This window comes from Cavia porcellus, unplaced genomic scaffold (assembly GCF_034190915.1).
Source record: "Cavia porcellus strain 051 isolate PalLab524CR breed Dunkin Hartley unplaced genomic scaffold, mCavPor4.1 scaffold_6, whole genome shotgun sequence".
Taxonomy (NCBI): domain Eukaryota; kingdom Metazoa; phylum Chordata; class Mammalia; order Rodentia; family Caviidae; genus Cavia; species Cavia porcellus.
In genome coordinates this window covers 74,528,901-74,550,216 of record NW_026947489.1, presented here as the reverse complement: position 1 = coordinate 74,550,216, position 21,316 = coordinate 74,528,901, and the positions used below count along the sequence as shown (strand labels likewise).

General features: G+C 53.0%; 1 protein-coding gene across 6 annotated transcripts in view; it reads right to left on the bottom strand.

Annotated features, from left to right (window-relative positions):
- The window catches only part of Camkk1 (calcium/calmodulin dependent protein kinase kinase 1), a 31,684-nt gene that overhangs the window by 8,381 nt on the left and 1,987 nt on the right, over positions 1-21,316 (bottom strand). For 3 of the 6 annotated variants that reach the window (XM_063251016.1, XM_003469649.5, XM_063251015.1), the window contains 15 exons: positions 16,501-16,647; positions 14,750-15,151; positions 13,891-13,938; positions 13,250-13,303; positions 12,903-12,954; positions 12,444-12,577; positions 12,064-12,100; positions 11,248-11,269; positions 9,798-9,886; positions 6,625-6,824; positions 4,228-4,281; positions 3,732-3,805; positions 1,830-1,917; positions 1,486-1,614; positions 703-806 (listed from right to left, as the gene is read on the bottom strand). In XM_063251016.1, coding sequence (XP_063107086.1) covers positions 703-806; positions 1,486-1,614; positions 1,830-1,917; positions 3,732-3,805; positions 4,228-4,281; positions 6,625-6,824; positions 9,798-9,886; positions 11,248-11,269; positions 12,064-12,100; positions 12,444-12,577; positions 12,903-12,954; positions 13,250-13,303; positions 13,891-13,938; positions 14,750-15,109 — 1,445 coding nt within the window. In that variant the 5' untranslated portion in view covers positions 15,110-15,151; positions 16,501-16,647. Of the gene's footprint in view, positions 1-698; positions 807-1,485; positions 1,615-1,829; positions 1,918-3,731; positions 3,806-4,227; positions 4,282-6,624; positions 6,825-9,797; positions 9,887-11,247; positions 11,270-12,063; positions 12,101-12,443; positions 12,578-12,902; positions 12,955-13,249; positions 13,304-13,890; positions 13,939-14,749; positions 15,152-16,500; positions 16,648-18,701; positions 18,880-21,316 lie in introns of those variants that run through there. The other 3 variants (XM_005003540.4, XM_063251014.1, XM_063251017.1) reach the window with 2 other exon arrangements.

Sequence of the window (21,316 nt, the reverse complement as noted above, 5' to 3'; positions counted from 1 at the left end):
CTATGGTGCCAAAGCTGAGGACAAGGCCCACAGAGGTTTGAGAGGTTTGAGGAACTGCTCTTCTGGCCTCTTTTATACGACAGCAAACTCACCCAAGTGGTTCACAGTAGGAAAATGGTTCACATAGAAAACTGAGTTTCCTCTCCACCGGGCCAATTCACCGCCTGCCCAGCTGACTCACTGGACAGGTAGGTATTCACAAAGAACAAGTTGCATGTGGCATGGGCCACTCAGAAAAGCAGCTGACACCCACTACAGAGCCGTGAAAAGGGGACAGACGTGCCTGTCCCTCCAGCAACCAGCCAGCCTTATACAAGAAGCACACTGAGCCTGCCTGAAGACCTCTTCCAGGCTACCTGGAAAGAAGGCTGAGCTGGGGCCAGCGGGGATGTGTGAAAACATCAGGCCATCAAGAGACAGAAGGGACATCCTGTCCCATGAGGGACCAAATGAGCTCCTCATCCCTGGCAGTGTGGGAGGGAGTCCAGGCCCACCCTGGAACAGGCCTAGCCCAGGAAGGTCCCTTCTAGCCCAACTAGCCTCAGGAACAGAGGTTACAAATGGGGCCCTCTGTGAGACACGGTTGATGCGTCCCAACCTCTGGCTCAGCCTGCATAGCCCCACTATGGTGCAAGCCAGGGTGCTGTGCCTCGGTGTCCCACTCCCAGCCTAGGGAGCACTCTACAGGATGCTAGCACTTACGTCAGTAAGCTTCCTGGGGCAGACATGGATCTCTCTTCCCTGCGTGCTTGGGGCTCAAATGGGTTCCCAAAGGAGCGCTTCCTCAGCATGGACTTGACCAGGATCTGGGGAACAGACATCAGCATGAGGAACACAGGCCCACCCGGGTTCCCAAAGAGGGTGGCTGCTGGGGTGTGTGACACACAGGGGAGTCTGGAGCCACTGCTGCAATTCCCAGGCTTCCAAGATTTTCCCTGTCATGGCCTCAGGGCAGTGCCTGGGAAACATTCGGAAGGAAAGAAATGTCCTCTCCGCCCCAGGGAATACTGCCAGGATGGTAGCAAAGCTGGGGACAAGCCCTGCAGAGGTTTGGGGAGCGTTTTTCTTCTTTTCCTTTTTCTTCTCCTTTGTGATCCTGGGGATTAAACTTTCACACTGAGCTACATCCCCAGCCTACTTAAAAGGGTCTCTTTACATTGCTAACTTGTCCAGGCTGAGCTCAGACTTGCAGCCCTCCAGCCTCTCAATGCCCCAGAGCGCTGAGATTATAGGCATACACCTCATGCACCACTCAGTCCATTTAAAGCCATTCTCTCTCCTCTCCAAGCTGGTCTGCCTCCAGCAAGGCTGAGTAACATAACCCCTTTCTCCACAGGATTCCCGAAAAGTGGCAGCGGGCTCTGTGGCTCCCACCACGCCAGCTGACAGAGCCACAGGGACACACACAAGGCAAGGTTCAAGCAGTGCACACGCTCTCCTCCGGGTCTCCCAGGACAAGGGAGCCTCTGCCCCTCACCCTCTTACCACCGTGGTCCAGCTGGGGATGAGCTTGACCGAGTTCTTCACCTCCTCCTCAGTCACCTCCACCACACTGCAGTGCTCCTCCTCCGAGGGGAGCGGCTCCTCCCCATTCCTGGTCACCCAAGGGTGCAACTGTGAAGATCGAAAGGCAGGGAGGGCTCAAAGCCCAACCAGCAAAGACTCCAGGCCTCTCATCAACAAGACCTCGAACAAATCCAAAAGCCCTCACACCTGACACCCAAACCCAACCCAGAGAAGTCCTAGCGTAGGTCTCTCCAGGAAGGGAAACTGAGGCCTGTTTTCTATGTCCCAGCCCTGCTCAGCCCCAAGACCTCTTATTCCCTCACCTTGATGTCCGACACCCCAATTCGTGTTTCGGGATCCTTGTCTAGCATCTTCAGGATTAGGTCCTTGAGCTCTTCGCTGACCTCTGGCCTAAAGATGAGAAGGGGGAGCTGGGGTGAAACGGATGATGAGTGCCCTTTCAGCCCTCCTCTGCCCCACCATGCCCTGGATCTGAGACACACCCAGCCCTCATTCCTCGGATGGAAAAAGCAAGAGGACCCCAGGGGAACAGCCAGAGGAGAGTTTCAGCAAAGCGCATGGATCTCCTTTCCTGAGGAGGAAGTAGAGGGGCAGAGGCCACACAAAAGAGTCCCCCAGGAGCTGGAACACTCTGAGCCGGAGGACAGTGACATAACCTGAGAAGAGCCACTTTCCAGCCTGCATTCTTGCTGACTCTCTCATCCTTGCCTCCACCTGGCAGGTGGCCTCTCATTTGACAGAGGAGGAAACTGAGGCCCCGGGAGGCTGCAGGGTTGGTACCTTGCCACTCAGAAGAGAACTGGGCAGAGATAGGAACCTCAGGGGCACAACAGTGCTCTCAGATCCACAGCAACTGGGCCCGTCTTTGCTTAAACTCCAGGCTTCTTGGCTACCAACATCCTTAGGGCACTTGTCTGTCCAGAGGGGGGGAGAAGGAACCCACCCACTCCCTTCTGCTGTCTTACACGCTAGAAAGGAGGGGGTCCTAGAGCAAGGGGCAGCAGGAAGAAGATAAGGAGCCAAAAAGTTAAAGGAAAAATAGGAAATGAACCAAATCCCATAGGCACTAAAGTGCTCAGGGGGAAGAGGGTGCTGTGGTAAGTTGTAGACTCCAGAGGGCCTTGAATGCCAAGGCCAGAACCTCTGTCCTGTAAGCTTTAGAAAGCCTAGGACAAACGTTAAGCAGGAAATAGGGTCAGGCCTGATGCACTCTATCACAGTCAGCCTGGCCTGAGTGTACTGGCTGGGCAGGGGAAGGCCAGAGAGGGAAGGGATGAAGAAGTCCTGCGAGGGGGGCCCTAGGCCTGACTGAGGAGGAGGCATAGGTGTAAGAAAGGCAAGAGACGGACCCCACAGGGCTTGGGGACCAGACAGGAAGCAGGTACAAATCAGCAGCAGTCATGGGAGTTGTGGCACCTGCCTAGACTCCCAGAACTCTGCGAGGCTGAGGCAGAAGGATCCCAAGTTCAAGCCCAACCTGGGCAACTTCATGACTTAACAAGACCCTGTCTCAAAATGGAAAGAGTTAGAAATGTAGTTTAGTGCAAAGATTTCCTGTTCATTCCCAGTACCAGAAAAACTAAAATCACAGAATAGCAGGAGTCATGGAAGACAAACCCTCTTCCAGTTTCTGTCTTGTCCCAGCCATTTGAGTAGATGGTAGGGGAGCCCTGAAAAATGAAGAGCCACAACAGCCAAGGCCATTGTGGAAGAACCAGAGATGGTCAAGGGGGCTCGTGAGAGCCCCCTGAGCCCAAACACCTCAGTCACAGTGGGAGGAACAGAAAGAAGGAAGAAGTTACAATGGGAGGAAGAAGACAGTGGCTCCAAACCCAGCCCCGCTAGCAACTGTCCTTCAGAGCCTCTGTTTGCCATCTGTGAAATGCCAGCCACACTGGCATCTCAAAGGCCCCCTTGAAACACAGAGAAAGCAAAAGTCCCCCTTGGGCCCAGGGGCACTGTGGGACTGGTGCTGCCAACCCCATGCAGTGAAGGGATGGTGTCAGTGGATCCTCTCTGCCTCAGTAGCCCCATCTATACAAGACCCAACCTTCACATCCTGGAGACTCTCCGCTCCACAGGCCCTTCCCTCCCTCTGCTTGGTGTCCCTCCCAAGGATCTGCAGGCTAGAGTAAGGTCTTCAAGGAGTGGAAGCTCTGCCAAGCTCTCACACCCTCCCTGGGGTCCCTGGGTGGACAACTCACTCCTCGGGAAACACCACAGCCTCATTCTTGATCTTCCTGTGCAAGGCCAGGATGTAGTCATCGATGAATGGACACTGTTGGGAGAGGCAGACAGGGGATGCAGGCACGGGGCCCTGATTGAAAGCAGGGGGCACAGTGGCCCCCATAGGGTGTCTGAGGGAACTGTGAGACTGCTGTCCCCCCTGGTATCAGAGCCACGACAGAAAGGCCTCTAGCCCAGGGCCCGGTGTGTGAGAATGTGTTCACTGAGCTCCTCGGTGTGGTCGCTAACATGGAAACCCCCGGAGACAGCATCTCAGATCCCCACAAGGCCCGGTCTGACCCACAAAAGCAGTCCATATGGGCATGACTGAGTGAATGTGTGGGTGAGAGATTGAGTGGCCTCCAGGGCCAGAGGGACAGGGAGCAGTCTGGCTAGAGAAGAGGCAATAACACCACTGTGCCCAGCCTGTGGTGCCAGACATCTGGGCTCACCCCACCTCCCCACCGCACTCACCTTCCCATAGACAAAACAGTACAGCGTGACTCCAGTGGCCCACACATCCAAGGCCTAGGAAGTAACACGTTCCCATCAGCCCCCAGTTGTTAGCACCGCTCACCGCATACCCAGCTCAAGGGGGCAGCAAGAAGGGGCCTGTAGAGGTCCACCCTCCCCGGTCCCATATCCATTCCACAAAGGCTCCACAGTGCCTGCTCCACTCTGCTGGGCCCTTTGCTGAGCAGTGGGATAAGCTGGTGACCACTCCAGAGCCACTGCTCTCCGGGGGCCTCAATCCTCCTTGGGACAAGCTGAAACCAGATGTGTCCAGCTCAACAGGTGGGAAGTCATCTTCATTCACAGAGTCACAGGCGCACCCTCAAATGCACACCAGAAGTGACAGCAGGTACTGAACTCACGCTCACGAAACCGGCTCTGGCCTCGAGGGGCTGCGCCTTCTACTGCTCATCCCAAGACGCAGCAACCACCTTCTTCCTGACACCTGCCTCCCTCTGCCAGTAAGGCCCCTCCACCCTACTCACCCCGCAGTGCTACAGGACAAGAGGGAGTGGCCACTCCTTCCACGCGCTCCTCAGGCTCCCCCTTCCTGGACTGTCACTGTGCTCCCCCTGTAGCCCCTGCAGACCTCTGCCCCTTCTTCCAGCTTCTACTTCTCCTCTAATGTGGGCCCTCCTCAGATCTCCACTGCACACTCGGGCGACAGATGCATCACTAAAATCCAATCAGGGAACACAAACACCAACCGACATGTTCTACAAATAACAGCCTTGTTCTCTTCAAAAATGTCAAGGTCAGAAATGACAAAGAAAGGCTAGAGACTTCTTCCAAATCAGAGGACACGAAAGAGACACAACAGTGAATGTGACAAATGGCTCTAGATTGCAGCCAGGGGTAGAAAAAGTTACACAGGACAATAAAACTGACAAAGTTGAGAAAACTGACAAAGTTTAAACATAAAGTATAACAATTTTTTTTTGTACTAGGAATCAAACTCAGAACCTTGCATTTGCCAGACAGGCTCTTGTGCCACTGAGCTATATCCTTGGCCCAAATAATAAGAATTTAAACACATTATAAATTATACAACAATCTTACCAAAGGCAAGCCTCCCAGTTTTGATTACTGCACTGTTATGTAAGAGAAAGTCCTTGTTCTTAGGACATCTCCACTCAAGGAGTGGTAAACTTCACTCTGAATGGCTTAGAAAAATTTGACATGAACACACACATATCTACAGGTATCAGGAAATATATATATATATACGATAAAATGCACATAAAATATTAAATTATATATATATAATCAAATGACATGCAATGTATGTAACTGGTGAAAGTGGTTAAAAAGTTATATAGTACTTCTTTGTACTGTTTTTACGACTTTTCTGTACACTTAGGATTTCATCCAAATAAAAAGTTATTGGGCTGGGGATTTAGCTCAGCGGCTTAAGTGCTTGACTGGTAAGCAGAAGGTTGTGAGTTCAACCCCTAGTACCAAAAAAATAAAATAAAATTTAAAAAAATAAAATGTTATTCATTGAAAAGAATGGTTTGTGCTTATGTTATTCGATCAGTTTTTCACGCCTATATCTTGTAATCCGAGCAACATATTAACCATTATTAATCTATTGTCTTGTTTTGAACTTCTGTGTCGCTTTTTTTTTTCTCTTTAAAATAAAGAAAAGTTATTCTTAGTTTTTTGCTGTTTTGTAGTTCTAGGGATCAAACATTCCCACATATGCTAGACAATGCCACACGACTGAGCTGTATCTCTGACGCAAATAAAAAATTTTTTAAAATTGACATCCCTGACCTGTTTGAGCCCTAGGCCCTGCCTACATCCAAAGCCTCTGGGCCCTCCCCCTGTACCAGTGAGACCAGGCTTGTGCCCAGGGGACGCAATGGCATAGTAACCTGTTCTCAGAAAGCTTCCCCTCCTGCCTCTGTCACTGCAGAGAAAGTTCAAACTTCCAGCCCTCTGAGCCCCATGCCTCTCTGTCCTCTTGTGCATCCTCTGGGTCTACCTCTGGCTCAGATCCTCCCCAGTCTTCCAGCCTGTGTACAGACCGTTCCTCGTTCAAGATCAGGAGCCTTCAGCTCCCCTGACCTTGAGCTCTCCTGTCCTGTCTACCAGGCAGAGGGGCGGGAGGAAGGACCCTCATGGCTCTGCTTATTCCATAGCCCAGCCCAGGACCAGACACAAGACAAGTGCCAGTAAATATCTGCAGAGGAGCTCTGTGACCATGGCACTGGAACTTGAGAGGACAACACATTTAGGGAACATGTCAAGCTGCTGGATATTACTCCCTAGATGCAAGGGCCTGACACCCTCAGCTTGAAAACGGTCCCTGCTGCAAGACATTCTGCTCCCACCTGCCCAAGCACTGGAAGTCACCTTTCCACTGAAGCTCTGGCCAGAGTCAGAAATGGCCTCAGGGGCCATGAATGCAGGGGTGCCCGCCGTGCTGGACAGCTGAGCATCGTTCCCCTCAAACTGGTTGCTGACACCGAAGTCGGCAATCTTCACGTGCCCGTCATCCCCCAGGAGCAGGTTGGATGGCTTGATGTCCCTGTGGATGATCTTCTGACAGTGCACTGCAGAGAGAGGCGGTCAGGTCAGGGAAGCCTGCTGGCACATCCCAGTCCACGCACACTCTTGTCGCATTAGGACCTTAAAACAGGACAGCAGGACCATGTGCTCAACATGATGAAGACACTGCCGCTCAGCTCTGGCTGTCAGCAGCCAAGCCAGGAGAGAATTTTAGGTGCCTGGCGACTCCAAGTCCAGTGCTCTCTCCATGACAAATAAGGTACCTGATACTGGGGGCAGAAGCGAGAGGAAATGGGTAGAGGGCCCCTCCCTAGGCCATCTCTTCCCCTCCCACATCACTGCCATCTGGAGCTCAAAGCTCCCAGATTTCCTAGTTCCATTTCCTACCCAGCCTGGTCAAAAATATCCCTACCTCTAACACTAAGGGTTTGATGCTGGGGATGGTGGTATCCTATAGATGCATGGTCTCAGCCCAAGGGATGCAGGGTGATGGGGTTCAAGGACGGAGGGCATCAGAGAAAGCACCAGGCTGGCTGGAGCAAAGAGCCATCTCTAGTAGAATGAAGTTCTACTAGACTAAGAGCCTACTAGGCTAAGAGCCTGCTCTGCCTCCTGGGCCCAGCACTGCCAGCACAGGATGGGTGGCTCAAATTGAGATGACGAGAGATGTCCCAGTTGAGAAAAGTGACTGACCCCACCCCACAACTATCCAGCTGTGGGATCCCTTCTCAGCAAATTCCTTCTCCTGGAGTCACAGACCCCATGATACTGGATAAGGGAAGATAGAAAAGGAGGGAAAAGTAGGAAATAGAGGAGGGGAAGGCCAGTCAGAGGAAGTGAGCACCACACACTAATAATCACAATAGCAGTGCCCTTTACTAACTGCCTACCAAGTTCCAGGTACACACAAGGAATCTGACACAGTCCTACTGAGCCCAGAAGCTCAGGGAGCTGCATGTTTGGCTGTGGAAAGTAGTCTCAAATTCTTTGCAGTCCTGGGGATCAAACCCGGTGCCTGATGTATAACAGGCAAGGACTCAATAACTAAACTGCCAATCAGCCCCTCAGATGCTTATATCAAACTCTAGCTTGACCCAGGCTCTTTACCTTTTGGCGATCCCACAGACATCAAGATGGATGCACACATAAATCAATATATATATATATATATATATATATATATATATATATATTCAGTGCATCACAAAACATTTCTTATTTCTCCACCTGCAACCCCTACAACCAAGTAAACAAACCAAAGAGAAACTCCCTATTTCTCTTCTAGTCTTTCATATACAGAGTAATATTGTTAAAGTTGCCAAACCTTGGGACCATTCCTCCACTCCTCCACTCAGACCTCACATCAGCTGACCCCAAGTTCAAAGCAGATTTCCAAACCCACTATTGCCCATCATCTACATTGCTGCACCTGCCCCATCTACTGAGAACTGGCCTGCCCCTCTCTGACCACAGAGCATGCTTGGGCAGCCCCAACTCTGTATTCCCTGGGTCAGAACCACAAGACCCGTCTTGAGGGCACTGGTACCACTGGTCACCCACCTGTCCAGCTCCTGGCATCAACCACCCCCTCCAGCTGGCTTCACTGTGATCAGCTGGGTCCTGAGGAAGCTACATCAAGAACCAGATGAATCAGTGTGCTTTAGGGAGAGATAGCAGATGGCAGGCAACAGACCCTGTGCATCGAAGAGCCTAGTACAGGAAGGGGGTGGAGCCAAGCTTGTTTAGGACTGGCCTGCCACTGACCACTTGGGGGAAATACCCTCTGCTTCCTTGCTAAGGATCCTCTGCAAAGCCTTCCCCTCTATGAATCTGTTTTCCCACATGTTCAAAGAGAACATTAATCTGAGAGCACTGGAGAGGCTCAAGAAGGATAAAGGCAGCCCTGTTCCAGCCACTTCAGGTCACACATCAGCTAGGTTCCCTCTCCTCCCCCAAGGAGAATATATCCCTAACAAGCCAGCCTAAGATTTCAGAGAGACAGGCAGCACCCTGGTCCCTAGCCCAGGCCAGAGTCCTAGGCGTCTGGGGCCCCTTGCTCCCCAGACTGGTCAGACACCTTGTGCTGGCCACACTCTCCACACTCCTCCCCACTGCCACTGCCCTAATCTCAGCCATACCATCTGTCACTTTGGCTGTAAAAACAGCTCCCCACCACCCACCGGCAATCTCTCAGCCTTGGATCTAATCACCACATAGCTGCCAGACAGACCTTTATAAGACACAAACTCCATCCTACCCTGCCCACTCAGTGCCCTCAGGGCCATGCAACCCTGAGGGGAGGCCCTGAAAGTCCACTCTCCCACATTTCAGCTTCACTGTCCATTAACCACCTCCTCTGCCTTCCACCCTGCTGCTTCATACAGACTGAAACCCTCAAGAATACAGACCCTCTTCTTTCTGCCGCTGCCTGGAGCACTCTTCTCTCCCCACTCCTCAAAACCTGGCCAATGAACTCCTACTCATCCTTAGAACCCTGGTCTTCCAGGACCCTGTGCTTTCTCAGCCTTGGCAGGCACTGCCCTACAGCATGTCATCTACCTGCTTGAGTTCCTGCCCCTCCCTCCAGGCCAGTGAGATTCTTGGAGTCAGGCCTGGGGCTTTGCTATCTCTGGATCTCCACTCAGCACTTAGTAGGTACCAAGAATAAATGAAATGAATGATCCAATAAGTAAATGACTTCCAGACAGAGGCTGAGCTAACATCTCTCTTGAACTCAGCACCGCAGCAGCCCTTACGTCTGAACTCACCCTGCCACACCCACGGGCCCCAGCTCCTCCCCATCTCTTGAGGCCTTGTGGAAAACAGCAAAGACAGCAACAAAACACCCACAGAGCACGGTGCAGAGCTTGACGCATGCCCGGTGAGCTCCGCCTAGGCCCCGCCCACAGGCCAATGGCCCCGCCTTCGCTAAAGCTGTTTGGCAGAGCAGTGCGGACTGGCGGTGCAGGCTTCGATCGCCTAACCTCAGTCCCGGGGGCAGGCAGCCGCTCACTCACAGTACTCGAGGCCCAGGATGACGTCCCGCAGGTAGAGGCGAGCTTGCTCCTCAGACAAGGGCTTGTCGCAGGGCACTTCCATGACAGGCCTATGGGAAGGCGGGGGAGGGGTGCTCAGCCAGAATCCGAGGAAAACCACACTGCAGGAGGTGGGGAGGTGGGCCACGCAAGCCTGGGACCTGGGGGGAGCCTGGTCCTGAGAACCCTGGGCCTTGACTGCTTCTCACTTCTCACAGGTTGACACCGATACACATTTTCAATCACAATTCCAAATCAGCTTTATCTTAGCTGCAATGGCTTGTATTTCTTCTACGTACTGTGTTGTCTATAATCAGATAATTTCAAAGATACTACTTATAGCAGTACTTTTCAAACGAATCCAACAGAGAGTCCTAAAATCAATTTAGTGGGTGGCAACTGCTTTTTTATTTTTCTTTTTTCCTAGTGAAGTACAATGTATTACATGTAAATACTGTTTCTTAAAACTTCGGTTTCAGTTACAGATATAGATAGCATTAAGAAATATTTCTTGTTTCGAATGGAGGTTAAAAAAAAAAAATATATATATATATATATATATATATATATATATATATATATATATCTGAAAGCCCTTGAGTCTTAAAGAGGCCACTTTCTCCCCCAAATGTGTGTTTAGGAAGCTGCTCTCACACAGAGAGCCACACCACAGCCTGCATTCAAGGCTTTGGCTATTAGGGTCCCTGTCCACCCAGTGCCATGCCCACTACTCCCTTTCAGCTGCACTGAAATATATGGAAAACTCAGAAATACAACCTCCACTTCTCCAGTGGCTACAACTGTAGACTCCATCAATGACTCTCCTTGGCTTTCTGTCTCCCAAAGGGGCACCCATGGAGTCCCTCCCACTTGGTTCACAAGTTTTCTGTAAAGCTGAAAGAACTCTTTCTGATTTGAATACAGGTAAGACTGAAGTCCTGCGTGGTGGCACATGTCTATAATCATGCCTGGCCTGCCACTCAGGAAGGAGGCTGAGGCAGGAGGATCACTTCAAGTTCAAGTCCAGCCTGCCTTACATAATGAGTTCAAGGTCAGCTTCAACTACCTAGTGAAATCCTGTCTCAACTGCACCCCTCAAAATGAAGTCCTGTCTTACACGTTTGCTTGAAAAACATTCCTTCCTTCCCCCTCTCTTCCATCCAGATTGTCCCATTTTTCAAGACCTGTCTCAAAGCACCCCTACACCCCCACCACCCTGCTTCCAGAGGCCTCTGGCATTACTCAAGCCTCAGTAACCACCAGGAACCTTCGAAGGACGGGTTTCTAGATCTCCACCCCCAAGACTGCAGCTCTTGGGAGAGGGTCTAGATCTCTGGTTCCTCCTAAGGCCCCATGATCTTCCGGGAACAAGGAGGGAGGGAAAGGAAGACCTGGATTAAATCGACCTGCCTGATCAAGATGGGGAACTCACCCCTTTCTCAGGAGGTCAAACACTGAAAGAAACAAAAGCAAAAAGAAGAAGGTAAGGTGTAGCCAAGGCTGCCAAAACAGACAATGCTAGCTCCCTGTCCTGAGGGTCGAGGGGGCGGCTCATCACAGACAGGCAGGCAGGGTACAGAGCCCTGGCCTCCAATTCCTAAGCTGGTTCTCCTTCTGACCCTTTCACATGCTCTGTGCCAGTACTAACCCAGGCATGGGGAACTTAAATAACATTAACAAAGACAAAAACTGGTATGTTCTGCATATAATCATTTCCTTCTGGTATCAACCCTGCAAGGTAAATACCATTGTTACCCCACTGTATTATCTATCTGTCTATCTATCTATCTATCTATCTATCTATCTATCTATCTATCTGTTTATCTTGTGGTACAGCAGCTGGAACCCAGCACAAGCTAAGCAAGTGCTCTACCACTGAGCTAGAGTCCCAATACTGCCATCTCATTTAATAGATGAGGAAACTAAGGGGCAAAGCTGCCAGACTGGGTCAGGAACCCACAGAGCCTGTCTCTTGCATCTACCCAAGCACAGTGCATACACTGGCCTACTGTCTTGCCAATCAATGGGGAGCAGAAAGTGGGGACTTGGGAATATTTGACTGTTACTGATTCTTCTGGGCCTAGTTAGACAAGGCTGCACAAGGGAACCCGGGGCTTGAAAACGTGTCTCCCATCTGCCCCCAAGAAGTCAGTGCATCCCCAGACCCACTTGAAGTTCATGCACATCCCCAGGGAGCCCTTGGACCAGCCCTACAGGAGCTGCTGTGGAAATGACCTGGGTCACTCACCCAAATAGAGATTGTCCTCAGCAGGGTCATCCAGGACCTGGCGAAAGTGAGCGGACGTGAGGTGAGGCTTGAGAAGCCATGGAGTAGGGGCTCAGGCCTCCTTGTCCTTGCCAGCCCCAGGACTCCCAGCATGCTCACAGCCACCCTGACATGGAGCAGGGACTGGACAGATGGGGCCTCAGTAATCGCCGACCAGTTCCTGCCCCATCCAGCCTTTCTCTCCTCTGTCCAGTCAGAACCAAACCCCCTTCCTCCCTGCAGCCCACTCCAAGTCTGGCCTGCCTTCTGGGGCCTCAGTCACACCTATTCCCTCGCCAGGACCCTGGGTCCGTGCAGATGCAGAGTATGCTGGGTGTCCCCTGCTCACCACCTCCTCCTACCTCAATCAGTTTGACCACATTCACATGGTCTAGCTTCTTCAGGATGGCAATCTCCTGGTATACCCTCTCCAGGGGCAGCAGCTGCTTGGCTGGCCCTCCTTGGGCAGCCTGGGATCCTCTTGGCGGAGGGCGACCTGTGGCCAGGAAAAAGATTCAAAGCCCTGTTCCACAGCTGAGTTCAAGGGAAGCCTGCACTATACAGTGAAAGACCCTGTCTCAAAAAGAAAAAAAAAAAAAAAAAAAAAAAAAATCTCCACAGCTGGGTGCAGCCAGCCTCAAGCACAACTCTTGCAAGACCATGGTCCTGTCCCACGCCACCATGCACATTCCATTCCAACCCTTGGCTCATACTGTTGCCCCTCTACCCCACTGCTAACTAGAAGTAGCCAGGAACTGTGATCTCCTCTTCCTCTGTCTCCAGACTAGGAGCTCCCAGGGACAGGACAGAAAAGTACATACGTGGAAAGCCATACTGCTTCAGTAACTTCTTTTTGGAAAGAACTTTCATTGCCTAAGGAGACAGGGAGAGAAATGTCACTTGAGAAATGGCACCTGCCATTGCCACTGAAAGTGTGGCCCAGGTGTGTCTCAGGGTAGCTGCTCAGGGGAAGATTCAGCCTTTCTGGATCTCTCCGCACAGAGGAGACTGACCTCTGTTTGCATCTCCAAGGGTCAGGCAGCTCATTCCCTTTGCATAGAGACAAGGCACTTTCTCCCTTAAGGGTTGCCCTGGCCACCAGCTGTGCCCTGCTCCTCAAGTGTCTAAGGCCCAGCATGCCAATACCTCCCTCTGCTCCCAGACTCACATAGTGTCTATCTTCACTTTCATTGTAGGCCAGTCTCACCACACCGTAGGCGCCCTGCAGACAAACTCTCATCAGCTCCACTGCATGGACATCCTCCCCCAGGACCTCCTCAAAACAGCTCTGACCTTGCCCTTGCATCCCATCCCCAGGTCCACCCTCAGCTGCCTCATGGGCACACATTTCCTGCAGACAGGAAAGAGTCTCCTGTGCCCTGGAAACTGCCCCTGCCAGGATCAGCACAGCCTATGCTGTCCTCTGTCTCTGCTGGCCATTCATCCATCCTAAGGGAGCTGGGCATGGTGGCACACATGCCAGACTCAAGAGGCTGAGGCAAGAGGATTGCTGCAAGTTTGAGGCCAGCCTGGGCTACATAGGGAGTTCAAGGCCAGTCTGCACTATAAAGTGGAAGACTGTCACAAACAAACAAATAAAACAAAGAGGAGGAGGAATGAGAATCTCAGGGAGTCAGGTATCAACAGCACCCAACCTCACCCTGGGTACTTCCTACAGAGGACAAAACTTGCCTCACGTTTAGGCTGGGGTGTTCCTGGCTCTGCTTCCCATTCTCACCCCCAGAGAGAAAGATGAACCTCAAGACAAGAACCCCGAGCCCCGATGCTATTGTCCTGCCGCAGTCCTACCTTGCCAATCTCATTTTGCAGCTTATACTGGTTCAGCTGCACACAGTCCTGGGGGAAGAGGAAGCGTCAGATACAGCTTAATCCACAGGTGACACTACTCCCACTGCAGGAGCTTATTCAGAGCTGGCCCCTGACTGCCTCCCAGACTCAGAGGTCTCTTCAGGTTTAGATGGGAAAGTTTGGCGGTGCTATCCCCACCCTCACTGCCAAGAAGCTTATGTGAAAACGACTGGTGAAGTCGTGGCTATGCTCTGTGCCTGTTAGGACTGTGGAGTCAAGAGACCCCAGGGTGTGAAAAACCCCAGAGCGAGCATTGCCAGAAGCAGAGCAAGGGGAGGGGCTCGATTGTTGAAGCAAAAAACCTAAGGAAGGGTTGAGGAGAGAAGCCTGGCTCCGGCTCAGGCACAAAGAGCTCAGCCTTTGACACCTGTGGACCTTTCAGCCCCAAATTCAAGATCAGATCGAGTGGCCAGGTCAGGTGCAGCAGGATCTCGGAGGCTACAGGCTCCCGGGCAGTTTCTGAATCAGAACAGACCTGAGAGACAGGATGAAGGGGAGCTGGGGAATACTTGAGGGGTACGGTACACATCATTTATTTTCCGATCTCTAAAAAGACCTTTTAGGGGACAAGTAAGAGATATATTTCCTAGGCCTGGGCTGCGGGAAGGGGGCAGTGGTAGGACTCATAGGAGGCCACCTTTGGCTCACCTGGAAATTCCCTGGATAGACAGAGGTGACAGTGTTGGGTAGTGAGCTCCCCAGATCTGAGGTATGTAAACCAAGGATAGCTAACTACATGGCACAAATGAGGGCAAGCCTACAGAGGGCTCAGGAGCAACCCCCACTGTGTCCTACCCACCTCTGCATCGGAAATGGCCACATGGCGAGACTCTATGGTGGGCCTCCGCCAGGCTCGGGGAGAGATGTGGCTGGCAGGCCCCGTGGCATAAGGCCCAGCTCGGGCCTCCAGGCAGCTTCCTGCTGGCCGCTCCTGCAGGGAGAACTTCCTAGCCGAGAGGCTGGGCCGCACCGTCGGGGGTCTTGACGTACTGCTAGGGGTCACAGAGGCAGCCCTGGCCCGAGCTGGAGGGTCCACACCGTTCCTGGCAGGCTCGAAGCCTGCATCTGCCTCCTCTAAATGGGCCATGTCGATGGCTGCCACTCGTTCCACCAGCTCGGCTCGTGGGTCCGGGCAGCAGATGGCAGGGCCCCCCTCCATCGCCCCAGTCAAGGGGGTCCTCTGTGCAGCCGTGCCAGGTACCTGAGAGGGGACAGAGAAGGCTTCACTCCTGGACATCACACCGGCTAAGAGCAAGGGAGTGGGACCCGGCCCTTCACCCACTGTGGCTGGCTACAGCCCCGTGGTCCCCCCTCCATTCCTGTGCCTGCTATTCCCTCTTCCTGGCTGCCAGTCCCCGGACTCCAGTCTATCCCCACTGAAGGAATTCGAGGACTTCCTCTGTCCCTGCTGCTCTCCAGCTCTCAGGGTCCCCACCTCCAAAACAGGCACAGCCCCTTCTGCCATGCTGACTTCCCAGAGGAGCAGTGATTCTAGTGTCTTAAAATCAGGACAGACACACAGACACTGCAGAAGACTGGAGGCCCAACAGCATGGAGACAGACCAAGTCCAAGCTCAGCTCAGCCCGCCCAAGGGACACAGGCCCAGGGACTCCCAGTCCCAGACCTGACAGCAGAACATCCAGCACTGCCTGCAAGAAGCTGGACTACTAGCCATTGGTGACCCAGAGGCCACTGAGCTGCAGGCCAGCTACCTCATCCACCTCCATCCTTCTCACAACATCTGGGAGAATATCCCCAGAGCTCCAGCCTCTCTCCCCTTCTCTCACCATCTCCAGGATCACCAGGCAGGACTGGTTACCTCTTTCCCTGCTCCAGCAGAGCCCCCAGTCCAGGACAGGGTCCATTAAGGGAGGACACTATCTCTTTGGTAGCTGTCACTAAAAGGTCATTCCTTATTTCTCCTGGGTTTTCCTTCCAGTGTGCTGACAAGGCCAAAATATCTGCCACATCTACTCAGGCTGAGACGCTCCCCTGACCTACCTCCCCACTACCATCCTCGGCCATCTAGAAGAACCTGGGAGAGCTGGGGCTCTCTGGGTGCTCCCCACAAGGGATAAAATCTCTTATCCGAGCCTAAACCAGGTCTCAGGCCAAGCAGTAGCTCCCGCTTGAGCCCCACTCCACCCTTCTGGCGGTGACCCAGGGTCACAGCCTCATCCAGTCTGAGTCCAGACTCTCAGCCAGGACTCAACTCTGCCCCAAGATACAGGCTGATCCTGCCCCAGTCCAATGCCCCCCTCCTTCCTGGGCTGGACCCAGCGTCTTCTCAGGAAAAGGAAGCAAGTGGACTGCGCTTCTGCCCTTCTGAACCACTGGTAGCTTCCTCCATCCACACAGGGACTTAGAGACCACCCCCTTGTGTGACAGATGTTGAGGAGTCGAGGCCAGAGTCCACTGATATGGAGGATCAGCACAGAGGATCATATGGGACTGGGTGACAGTCCTGCCTGCCAACCTACTGCAGGGCCCAGAACAGCTTTTCCCCATTCTGATCCTCAGTCTCCCCATCTGTGCTGTGGATACTGTACCTTCCAGAGTTCCTAGAACCACAGCAGGGCTTGCAGGCAGGTTCGGGTGAGGACGTGGCAACTTGCAGGTAGCAAAACAGATGCCGTACAGAAGGGACGAGGGAAGAAGATGCAGACTGGCAGTGGGAAAAGACATGAAGGCTGCACCTGGAGGAGAGACAGGGATGAGGCTGGAGCGCTGGAGGGAGGAGGCTGAGTATGGCTAGAGGACCAAAGGGGCCTCCCTGGAGGAGGTGAGGGGAGTAGCAAGTGGAGCTGGAGCTGGAGGTTGGCCGCAGAAACTAGATTATTGCTGGGAAGCGGAGGCCAAGCCCAAGAAGAACCTGGAGACCAGGCTCCTCCTGCGGCCTGAACCACCCGTTCACTGCTCAGGACTGGCTTCTGCACGAGAATGCAAGCTCCATGAGATTAGGGTTCCTGTCTGCCTCGTCTCCAGAAAGTCCCTGCTGTCCTCACCACTGCCAGGGATATAATCAGTACTTGATAAATATTTGTGAAATAAATGAGTGATTGCCATAGTGATCACTACAGGCCTATCCCCGTTACACAGACAGGAAAGCAACCTCAGCGAGGAAATCTCAACAAGCCTGAGGCCACAGGCCTCAGGGAGGGAGCACAGTCAGGAGCACCTGCCCTACAGTCCCAGGAAGGGGCAGAGGACTGAGAGCCACCATGGGCAGAGGCACACTCTGCCATGGCCCATAAAATTTGCATAGAATTTTCCTGCAGGTGCTATCCCCACAGTAAGCCACCCTCTTCTTGAAGCTCTCTTTCCTTCCTTTCTGGGGTGGGCAAAGGGAGGCTCAGTGAGGGACAGAGATGGGCTGGGTATCACTCAGCAAGTGGGTACAGAAGTCTTTCACTTCCAGCTGGGCCCTGTTATCTGGCTTTGTACCCAGGCTTTGAAGCCAGGCTGCCAGGCTGCACACCACCCTGACTGTAAGCCAATGGGCAGGAAGCTGCATCTTGGATTTCCTCGTCTGCAAAATGGGGCTAACAGTGGGTCTCCCTGGGCAGAAGGGTAAGGAGGGACTCAGCACAGGGCTGGCCAGGAAAGAAGCTCCATAGAAAGTGAGTTGTTGTGATTGCCTGGGCCAAGCTGGGGCCCAGATGGGTATGAGGGCGGGAGGCAGCAGGAGGCTGAGGCGGCTGTGAAGGCTGACGTCAGACCCTCCATCCCTCACTCCCTCCCTCCCTCTCTCCCTCCCGCCTGGATCAAATTCAGGTGACTAAGCACCCTGAGAGGGAGGTGGCCTGCCGCGTGTCCAGGCGACAGGGCCTAGTGCTAGAGGTCTTGCCTAGTGCTAGAGGGTGTGGGGGCCATGTCTGAGTGTGAGAGCATGTGTTGGAGCAGGACTGAGGACTGGGTACACTGTCTGCATGGGTGGTGGGTCCACACCAAGAGCCACAGCTCTCAGTGTGGCCAAGTGCAAGTATACTCCTAGGAGGTGTGTGCCCTGGATAGGGTGGGGTACTGACTTCCCACCCTCACCTGCTCCACCAGCCTGGAGCTGCCCACTAGGCTGGTCCATGTGTCCTAGGTAGAGCCCCATCCTCCCAAGGGCTCACCCCATGGGTCCCTACCCTCAATTCCCTTCCCAAGCTACAGCCTCGGAAGATGGCTTCACAGGAACCCAGTACTGGGACCCAGCCGGTAACCAGGAGTCACAGGGCAAAGAGAAAGATGAACGACAGGCTGGAGCTCAGGAGTGAAACATGGGGGAGGTCCCCCATGCGGAGACCAGGAATGAACAGACTCCGGCCCTGTGCAAAGCTCAAGTCCCGTCCTCCCAGACTGGGTTGTCCTGTGAAGGACAAGGCACCCAGCTTTCTGGAGCCTCAGTGTCCTCAGCTGTGTATAGGACAGATGGCCACCATCCTGCCTGTAATAGAGGCCATGGAAGGAAGTGGATGAGATCATGGACATAATGCAGTTAATGCCTGAATGATGTGGGGGTGGGATGCATTTACATCTAGAAGCCACTAAGAGAGCCCTGATATGCAAAGTACAATCACACATCTGCTGGGGAAGGGCCAGCCAGACATCCACCCTCCCTCCCAGTATCCTCCCCCCAGGCTGTGTCTTCCCCTTCCAAATGTCCCCCCTCAAAATGTGCCAGCTCCTGCCTCAGAGGCTGCCTGGTCAAGCCTCCTCCTCAGGACAGGCACGCTCTAATCATCTCTCGGGAGCAGAGACTCACAGCAAGACAACAGGCAGACCCTGATGTCATCCGCACTGGTTTGAGCAGCTGTGCCTCAGATGACTTCGAGCATCCGTCATGCCTCACTCTAAATTATGGAAAGATGCTGGGAACCCCAGTGGCAGGCCGAGGCAGGGTACCAGTTACTGTCCAGGTGGAAGATGGCCAGACGGGAAATCTGAGAGGTAGAGAGAGGGGATGGCCATCGGGCTGCGAAGATGGCCCTGACTTCCTGGGTCGCCTGTCTCTGTACTCCTGCTTAGACTCCTGACAAGTACATACAAGGGCCCAGCAGTGGTGTCCCTGAAGCTCCCCCCAATGCTGGATGACTCAGTCCCCTCACAGGAGGCCGAGGAGTCTGCTGCTAAGTCATGCTTGCAGATGCTTGCTGTGAGCACACCCTCTCCAACCCACTCTGGGGAGCTCCCAAGCACTGAGGTAGGTAGGCTCTGTGCCTGCCTTACCACAGCTACTGTCAGTGCAGCCCTTGGGCCACCCACAGAAGCTGACAGTCTCCAGGCCTCATCCAGTACCTCTGCCCCTCCTCTCCTCCACACCAGGTTTGTGCCTCCTGTCACTCTTTCTAGCTCACAGCCTCCTCCTCCCTCTCAATATTCCTGGGCAGCTCAACTCTGTCAGGGGTCCAATTCAACTCAGCATCTTCCCCTAAACCTGTTCTTCCTCCTCTGTCTCCACTGCAGAGGTGGGACCAGCATTCTCCCTGTTCTTACTGGATCTAAGCCAGAAATCCCGAGGGATCCTCTCCCCCTCTCCCACCCTTGCTCCTCCACTCCACACCTACTCCTCACTCTGCTGCACCACTTGAAGCTTCCCAAACTGCAGACTCTGTTCTGCTGCCAGGCCTTTGTACAAGCTGTGCTTTCTGCCAGGAACACACCTCCTTCTCCTTTGCTGCCTGGAGGACAGCTCAGGCACTGCCTCCTCTAACAGCCTTCTCTGATCTCCCCACTGGGGGGTGAGTGAGCTCACCAAGCCAAATCCGCTAAAAAGTGCAGGTTGTGACTTCCAGTGTCCTTTCACTGCTTCCAGTACTTGGGTCTCCCTGCTCATACTCACACCCCACCTCATCCTCCATACCAGTGGAAAGAATTTCTAACATGCAAATATGGTGATAGCTCTCACAGACCTGAAATTCCAGAACTTGCAATCTAAAAGAAAAGGAGACCCTCACCTCAGACTGAGGCCCCACAGGCTGGGGACCGGTCAGGGACACAGACTCCTGGAACACAAATCGGGTCATTCATCACATAACACCTACTCACTGAGCATCTGCTGTATGCCAGGCACAGTGCTAAGTGCCAGGAAACAAAGGAGTAAACCAAAAAGAAAAGGGCCCGCTCTCATACAGTATATTTTTCTAACATGGACAGCAAGCGACAGAGAAAGCCAGTAAACAGCATGTGACCTGGTAGTATGTGCTACGAAGAAAGCTATGACAGAAAAATGGGAAAAAGAATAATGGGCTGGGGGATGTGACTGAGTCAGTGTGGCAGGACTTTCAGGTGCACGGTCAGAGCTGATATCCAAAGGTAAGAAGACAGCAAGCAGTGTGGACAGTCAGGGAAGGCCATTTCAGGCAGCACATGAGTGGGACGGGGCTCGGAGGAGGAGGAGCAGCATGGAGGCTGAAATAACTAGAGTGGAGAGAGGCACCCAATGGTGAGACAGGCTGCATCTCAAGAGAAGGTTCAGTCCACATGCTGGCCTCAGGGGCAGCTTCGGTTTTGTTTTTGTTTTTATTTTTAAATACTGGAACTGAGTTCAGGTCTTTTGCGCTGAGCTACAGCCCCAGCCCTTTTTACTTTTTTCTTTTCAATTTTAATTTTAATTTTTTGAGATGGGGGGGTCTCCCTTAGTTGCACAGGCTGGTTTCAAACTTGTTATCCTCCTGAGTGCTCTGAGATACCAGGTGTGTGCCACCGAGCCCAGCTAGGGAAGGCTTCCCAGAGAAAGTGACACTGGAGCTCTTTTTTCATCCACTGCATAGAATGTCAGGAGAGAGCAGAGGCTGGGAGTTCACACTAAGCTTGCCAGAGCCGGAACCCCTGGCTCGGAGATGAGGCAGGGCTTTGTGGACAAAGACAGGGAGGCCTCCAAAGCCAGAGGATTTTGAGGGGTGATGACTCATTTGGATGAGGTTTAAAATAACTCTGGCTTCTGTAGAGACTAGGGATTGGAGACCAAGGAAGCATTACCAAAATGTGTAGTGGGTCTCCGACAAGTCTGACACATAAAAGATGCTCAATCTGTACCTACAGGGCTGTGGGGGCCACCAGAACCTGCGCCCTAGGATTCTCAAGGACACAAATAGTGTGCTTCTCCAACACTCCTGAATCCTTCTTGAAGATGCAGTCTTTTAGGCACCCATCAGGGCACAGTCCAGGAACCTGTGGGCTGTGACACACCTTCCCGAGGGCTCCAGCAACACCTCAAGGTGCTCACACTCCTCCCCAGACAGGCGCACGCCCATGTCCACGTGACCTGTCCCCACACACCATTCCATCCTGAAATGCACTCCCTCACACATACAGGCACACTCCCCTGTCCACGTGACACACGCACACCCATCTCCCAACACCACACACGGCTCCCTG